Below are 7,756 nucleotides of genomic sequence, written 5' to 3' on the forward strand. Positions count from 1 at the left end.
ACGGTGGAGCTCGGACTGTTCCATTCTGACTCGAGGGGGCGGAGGTGAAAGCCCGTGTCCGGACACGGACGGAATAGTCGATATATTCCTCGTACGACTCACGTCCCTTTTTTTGCGAACGTCGTCTCAAGCGTTGTTTACACCATTAGAATATATCTAAGTCACACGACAATGTTTTTAAGCCGAACTACAGACGTATACGAAAGTCATAAACACGGACGACACCCCTTCCTTTTGAGTTATGAACATGAAATCGCCGTGTTTTTTTCGGTTGTTTTTTTTCCAAATAGTTCATTCACTCACATTCATTCATTTGTAGAGTGAACTGCCTCTGAACTACTGAGAGAGAGAGACATAAAAGTTGTCTCAAATGAGTTAAAAATGCCTTTGTCAAGAAAGGTAAGTGAAACAAACCAGCAAGCGATGGTTGAGAGAAACAGTCCCATTCGTGTGTCATGCTTCGGAGTGCTAGTTAGGGGTTTCTTTGTACTGCAAACTGGTATAATATGCTAACTGAATGTTGATAATCTAACTGTTACTGTACAGCCGTCAGTAGCCTCTATAAGACTAGTTATATAAGTTTGTGAAAGGACACAGACGACATATAGGTTGTGATTAGAAATTGCATGGGGAATTGTTGTGTTCCCTGAAATCGATACGTCTGCAACAACTAGGTTTTTGGTGCAGTTGAATCGTGCATCATGATTGATCGATTGATTAATTGATTGATTTATTTATTTCATCATTATGATTATGCCCGACAGACACCCAGAGCCCTAGCTGCCATCTTCGAGAGCCCGAGTGATGACGAGGACTTCCTCGGCTTTGGGGTCGCTCCCCCGGCGGTGGACAGCTCCGAGGACAGCCGGGACAGCCTCTGCTCCGGGGACTCCGGGAAACCGGTGGGTGGGAGTGGGACAGGGACAGCTGGATAAACTGTACGGTAGCTTACGCTGAAGATACTAGTACTGCAAAACATTACTGATACACAAGTATTCATGACAGTTAAAAATGTTTTACTCTGAAACGTTACCTTTAAAAAAATATGAGAAGTCCCTTCACAAACAGTTGGTGCTCCATACTAACCTTACCATATCACTTCACGTACAACATCTCACTGCAACCTGAATACAATAACAGATGCCCCTTCACTTCTTCACTGTTGTTGCAGAAGATGACTTTCTTTCCATTGCTACCATTCCCCACTTGTTGTGTACATGCATCAGCTAACCATCTGTCTCTCTCTGCAGGTCCTGTGTTTTAGGTCAAAGTTCATGACCTCTGAACTGACTCGCCTGTTCACTGAATCAGACAGTGAAGGGGCTGATTTTGAGGGCTTCAAAGAGGAAGATGATGATGATGATGAAGATGAGGAGGAAAAGGAGGAGGAGGAGGGCAGGCTCACCGGCAGGAAAAAGACTTTGGTACTAAGCCTTAATCTAACCCTAACTCAACCCTACTAAACTTTAATCTAACCCTAACCCTTTGGTACTGGGACCCGTACTAAACCTCAACCCAACCCTGTTTGTCACGCTTTCATCACAGCTGTCTGTCTGCTATGTTTGGTCAAGGTCCACATATCCTAGAAATAGTCGTTTTGGATAAAACTAAATTCTTTCTTGTCATGCCTTTATTGACAGGGTGGCTGTGGAGAGACTATGTATGACATGACAGATGTTTGTTTAAGCACAGACTCGAGTAAAAAACATGTATTTTCATCTCTCTCTCTCTCTCTCTCTCTCTCTGCCTTTATTGTTTTGTTCTGTCGCTCCAGTCGGTGGTCTCGGAGGAGGAGAGTGACGAGGACACAGGGTTCTACTCCGAGGGGGAGGAGTCAGCCCCACCCAGGAAGAGGAGTCTCTGTGTGGCCTTCAGGTGTGTGTGTGTGTGGTTGTCTGTTGTCTGTCTTTCTCCTCAGAGAAAGCTCAGCTGTTGCGTCTGAACATTCCATTCTAGCTATTCAGGACAGATGTTTGGATTGTAGTTGTAACTTCCTGCTCTGCTTCAGGTTTCCTGTCAAAAGACTCTCCGCCCAGAAGAAGGAGGAGCCAGAGAAACCCCAGCCAATCGCAGCGGCCCCACCTGAGAGGAGAACCAGTCAGAGGATGAGACAGAAGAGGGATGAGGCTCAGGTGTGCAGTGGGAGGGGCCAGCGTGGAGGGGCGGAGAAGAAACCACCTCAGAGGGAGGAAGTGAAGAAGAAGAAGGAAGAAGAAGTAGAGGAGGAGGAGGATGAGGAGGAGGAGGAGAAGATGATGCTGGAGGTCAAGTCTCAGGTTCTCAGTAAACGAGACAAGAACATCCAGGAGAACAAAGCCATGGTACACAACCTCTGACCTCTGACCCTAATCTGAACCCTCCTATACTGTTTCTATTCAAACTGCTCTTTTTGTCCGTAGTCTTGTTTTTACGTCGTGTAAGTTAAGGTAGATTGAACTGGTTACAAGAGTTATTCATGTCAAGTAAAATAATCTAAAAAGACAAATCCTAAAGATGTTACAACAGTGTTTGGGTTCAGGTGACCGTGGTCCTCGGTGTGGCTGTTAATGTTGTTGTTGTTGTTGTTGTTGTCCAGCTGGCAAAGCTGTTTGCTGACCTGAGTTCCATGGCTGAGCTGACTCCTCTCTCCACTCCCCCGGTGAGTATACACTTAGAAGGGCGCACCCTTCTCTCTCTCTCTCTCTCTCTCTCTCATGGCTCATGGCTGCCTTCTCCATCTTATCTCCACGCTGTTTTACACACTACAGGGCCGACCCCCAACCGTACTATTCAGGCTCTGATATTTTCATTTCATGTTGTCTTTACAAACGCTGTTTCAGCAACTATGGTAGATGAGTATCCAGGCCAGCCCAGTACAGCTCAGCTTGGCTTGGCTTGGCTTGGCTCAGCTCTGTTGGGCTCTGTGGTGTAGAATAAGAGTCTTGTCTCCTCTCCTCTATCTGCACTGATGGAGAGAAGGAGAAAGGGGAGGAGATGAGGCCCATTGAGATGTTCGTGCTCCAGTGTTGGATCTCCATGGCAGAAAATAGGGCCGTTTGTTTTTAGGGTCACTCACTGACTGAAGTCAGTCCATGTCTTCTCAGATAACACACGCGTTCCAAATGTTGTAGTTCTAGTGCGTTGTGGGTTGTTGCTGTTTTCCAGAAGAAGAGGCGTGTGTCTGAGAAGCCGTCCCCTCGGAAGCGGGGGAGTGAGGGGGTGGAAGGGGGGGAGAGGAGGAACCCTTCCCGTAAAGCCAGACCACCAGAGAAGTTTGGGGTGGAGGAGAGGAGTGTGTCTCCCTCCAGACTGGCCAAACACATCAGAACCATGGATGTCAGGAGACTGATGGAGGTGAACACACACACACACACACACACTGTATATGCATACACACACACACACACACACACGCTCGCACATACTATACACACACACACTCACATACATATGCACACTCTACATGCACATACCCACTTGATACTTGTACACACACACACACACAGGTGCATGTACATGTAGGTAATTCAGACACATTCAGAATTTCAAATAAATCCCTAAACGGTTGAAACCAACCGCTCTCCTCGGCCAGGTGGACGATGACATGCGAGAGGAGGGGCGTGGCGGGAAGAAGAGGCGGAGCGACCGAGGCAAGCAGCGGAGGAAGAGCGAGGTGAGGTCGGTGGATGACATCACCCAGGACGAGCTGGACAACGTGGCGGAGCGCTCCAAAGACAAGATCCTGGACAAGGACCACGTGAGTCACTCTAGTCGGTTCTCCTCTACGGTTCCACGAAGAACCCTTTACCCTCAGGTGTGTGTGTGTGTGTGTGTGTGTGTGTGTGTGTGATGGGCTGAGTGAGATGTATGTGTACACCTTCCACGTCTGTTGTGGACTTCTCTGACTCTGTCTCATTGTCAAGTTTACCTGGACCTGTTGAAGTCAAGTCCAAGTTTATCTATTCATATGCACAGAATACAGGTAGTAAACTCTCCAATGAAACGCTTACTACTGGTAAACTCTTGTCCTACACACAAACTGGGTTTACCAGCAGGACAGCGTGTTTGATACCATGTATATACACCTGTGCAGGTTCCTGACCTGGGTCAAACACACACACGTCAAACACTCTCAAATACTTGAGCGGCGTTTGGTTTAGTTTGCCTGGTAGTCCAATGGAACAGAACAGCCGTGTGTGTGTGTGTGTGTGTGTGTGTGTGTGTGTGTGTGTGTGTGTGTGTGTGTGTGTGTGTGTGTGTGTGTGTGTGTGTGTGTGTGTGTGTGTGTGTGTGTGTGTGTGTGTGTGTGTGTGTGTGTGTGTGTGTACTGTGCTGGTGTGTTCAGATCCCTACTGTGGAAGGACCAGAGGACCATAAATAGTTGTGTGGTGTGTCCTCTTCCTCCTCCTCCTCAGGGCAGCACGTGTCACCAGTGCAGACAGAAGACTCTGGACACTAAGACGGTGTGTCGTAACCCCTACTGCCTGGGGGTCAAAGGTCAGTTCTGTGGCCCCTGTCTGAGGAACCGCTACGGAGAGGACGTACGCAGCGCCCTGCTCGACCCGGTCAGTACACACACTTCCACACACACATACATATATATATGTATCTACATACATACATACATGTGTATATATACACACACACACACACACACACCGCCTAGCTCAACCTGGTCAGTAGACACACTTCCACACACACACATAGATGTGTGTGTGTGTGTGTGTGTGTGTGTGTGTGTGTGTGTATGTATATATATATGCACACACACACACTGCCCTGCTTGAACCAGTCAGTACAGACTCTCAACAGTACGTGTGTATGCATGTACATGCTGACCTTGTTTCTGTGTATTTGAGTGCCAGAAAATAAATATATATATATATTTGTTCTCAGCATTTTAAAATCTGTGTACTCCCTCCCTCCCTCCAACCCTCCCTCCCTCCCTCTCTCTCTCTCTCTCTAGACGTGGGAGTGTCCTCTGTGCAGGGGTTTGTGTAACTGCAGTATCTGCAGGAAGAGAGACGGCCGCTGTGCCACTGGAAACCTGGTCTCATTGGCCAAACACAACGGCTACAGCAACGTCCAGGAATACCTGGAGAGGTGTGTGTGTGTGTGTGTGTGTGTGTGTGTGTGTGTGTGTGTGTGTGTGTGTGTGTGTGTGTGTGTGTGTGTGTGTGTGTGTGCGTGTGTGTGTGTGCGCGTGTGTGCGCGTGTGTGCGCGTGTGTGCGCGTCAGCGTCACTGTGGCCTTAAATCAGAGAGTGTCTTCCAGGGGTACGTCCCAATTCTCCATCCTTCTCTCTCTCTCTAAAGTGTACACTCCCATCAGTAAAGGCCGGTGGAGGTGGAAGTCGGAGGACAGGCTCATTGTAAATGCATGGAATGGAATGAGGAATGGTGTCAAACTTTGACGCCATTCCATGCATTATAATGAGCCTGTCCTCTGACTTCCGCCTCCGCTGACTCCCATAAACGGATTTAAAGGTGTACACTTCAGGGGAAGAAGATGGAGGATTGGGACACGGGGCTGCTGTTGTATACATACAGACTCTGATGGAAGTCCTCAGAAGGATTGAAAAGTGTGTCTGTTTCTGTGTCTCCACCAATGACACAATCATAATTGCTGATATTACTCATTTATTTATGTCGCTGTGAGAGGCTGTTGAGTCTGTGTGTTGTCTCTAATGGTCTCTCTCTCTCTCTCTCTCTCTTTCTCTATCTCTCTCTCTCTCTCTCTCTCTCTCTCTCTCTCTCTACCACTCTCTCTTTCTCTATCTCTTTCTACCTCTCTCTCTCTCTCTCTCTCTCTCTCTACCACTCTCTCTTTCTCTATCTCTCTCTACCACTCTCTCTTTCTCTATCTCTCTCTACCTCTCTCTCTCTTTCTCTCTCTCTACCTCTCTCTCTCTTTCTCTCTCTCTCTCTCTCTCTCTCTCTCTCTCTCTCTCTCTCTCTCTCTCTCTCTCTCTCTCTCTCTCTCTCTCTCTCTACCTTTCTCTCTCTCTCTCTACCTCTCTCTACCTCTCTCTCTCTCTCTCTTTCTCTCTCTCTCTCTCTCTCTCTCTCTCTCTACCTCTCTCTTTCTCTCTCTCTCTCTCTCTCTCTCTCTCTCTCTACCTCTCTCTCCCCTTTGCAGCATCCAGAAGCAGCTAGCTAGCACTGGCTGAATCAGAGAACTGCACCCCTGGGCTGAACACACACACACACACACACACACACACACACACACAAGACTGATGCACAGCGTTGACAGGCTTCTATTGTATTCCTGGTTTTAGGTCTAGATAGAGGGCTTTTCTTTTCGACCACTAAAGGCTGTAGGCTGTACCTGGTCGTGAGGTTGTGTGTATATATCTTAGCTACTATATACCTATTTGTAAAGGGCCTTTTCATTTTATACTCTTACTGTGACTGAAGCCCAAATCCTGAATATACCGTTGACGACAAATAATGTAAATAGCTTTGAAAGACACTGTAAACACCTTTTATTCACACTTTTTATATGCAAACACAGGCAGTGATGATTTCTCCATTTTAAGATCACCTTGTCTCTGTGTTGTACATGTTCCCTTGTTTGTAATGTTGCGTTCGTGCGTTCTCGGATTATTGTTATTCGAGGTTATTTGCGTAGAGCTTACTGTTGGTCGACTCTGGTGCGATTCTGAGCGGGGGAACTCAGGCATCATCTTTGAACGAGTTTCCAACTGTAACATCTCAGTTTCCAGCTCACATGAACAGAACCTTAATCTATGGTTCTGTTCACGTGAGGTTCTGGTTGGGACGCAATGTTATTGGCTGCGTCCTGTATATACTGTTGAAGTTGACGGTTAGAAACTCGACTCTCTTCCTTCCCGAAAAGCATTGGAGGAGAATACCTCAGGGGAGGAACCTAGATCTTCTCCTCCAATGGGTTTTGAGTAAGAGGCGAGTGGAGGACAGAGGAGAGGACGCAAAGAAATGAAGTTTCGGACAATTGAGAAACGGCCGGAGACCTGTTTTTTTTTTTTTTTTAATGTGTTTTTTCCTATTTTATAAGTGATTTTAACAACTGCCTCGAAAACCGATCCCTCCACACACATCTGTAGGCCTGTAGAAAAACGACACATCTGCAATGAAGAACTTTTAAAGTTGAAATAAAGTTTGGAGTTCTGACTATTCTTGACTGATTTGTCTTATAGGATGTATTCTACTGTAGATGCCCAGTTTTTCTCATTTGCTTGAGCACATTTGTCCAAACAGAATTCACGTTTTCAAAACAACTGAAACACATTGGCCAAAATGACTAATTTAATTAGCAAAATGTGCTAAGACTCTCAAAACATTAAATACATGACATAAAATCAACTACCTGCACCAAAACACACAACTTGTTAGCTAATGACAAGTTATTTCAATCAATCGTTACACAATAGCCCAATAAATACTAACTACAAGTATCAATATACCCTAACATGGTTAACCCTCTTTTCTACCCCTGTTTTCCGTGCCATTTGTTGATATTATAATTATAATATGTACAATTAAAGGCAAGTAAGGATATTATCACAGCATGGGCTGTATTCTTTTTTCCTCAAATTATTTCACCAAAGATGACCAATGCAGAAAGAATGTCACTCAAGAGCATGAATATCCAGAAACAAAAAGCTTTTTTTTTTATTTTTTATGCTTTTCCATTTTGTCCTTTACTAATTCATTGATGCTGTATATACAGAGAATTAAGAAAAAAAAGCCCATCATCAGATCCAGTGATAGGCCATGGTTGATTACTTTAGAGA

General features: G+C 45.8%; 1 protein-coding gene across 1 annotated transcript; it reads left to right on the top strand.

Annotated features, from left to right (window-relative positions):
- Positions 1–263: 263 nt before the first annotated feature.
- Positions 264–7,133, top strand: cdca7b (cell division cycle associated 7b). Its single transcript, XM_083685215.1, has 11 exons — positions 264–399; positions 765–902; positions 1,251–1,424; positions 1,775–1,875; positions 2,009–2,321; positions 2,576–2,638; positions 3,145–3,333; positions 3,572–3,736; positions 4,395–4,544; positions 4,946–5,082; positions 6,118–7,133. The coding sequence occupies exons 1-11, from the start codon at positions 382–384 to the stop codon at positions 6,146–6,148; spliced, it is 1,479 nt and encodes a 492-aa protein (XP_083541341.1). The 5' UTR covers positions 264–381; the 3' UTR covers positions 6,149–7,133.
- Positions 7,134–7,756: the final 623 nt, after the last annotated feature.

The sequence above is a fragment of the Argentina silus genome, assembly GCF_951799395.1.
Source record: "Argentina silus genome assembly, chromosome: 14".
NCBI lineage: Eukaryota > Metazoa > Chordata > Actinopteri > Argentiniformes > Argentinidae > Argentina > Argentina silus.

Excerpts from the sequence above, each read along its gene's own strand:
- cdca7b (XM_083685215.1), top strand. Across the intron at positions 903-1,250 it reads CCGGGGACTCCGGGAAACCG|GTCCTGTGTTTTAGGTCAAA; the intron begins GTGGGTGGGAGT and ends CTCTCTCTGCAG. Across the intron at positions 3,334-3,571 it reads ATGTCAGGAGACTGATGGAG|GTGGACGATGACATGCGAGA; the intron begins GTGAACACACAC and ends CTCCTCGGCCAG.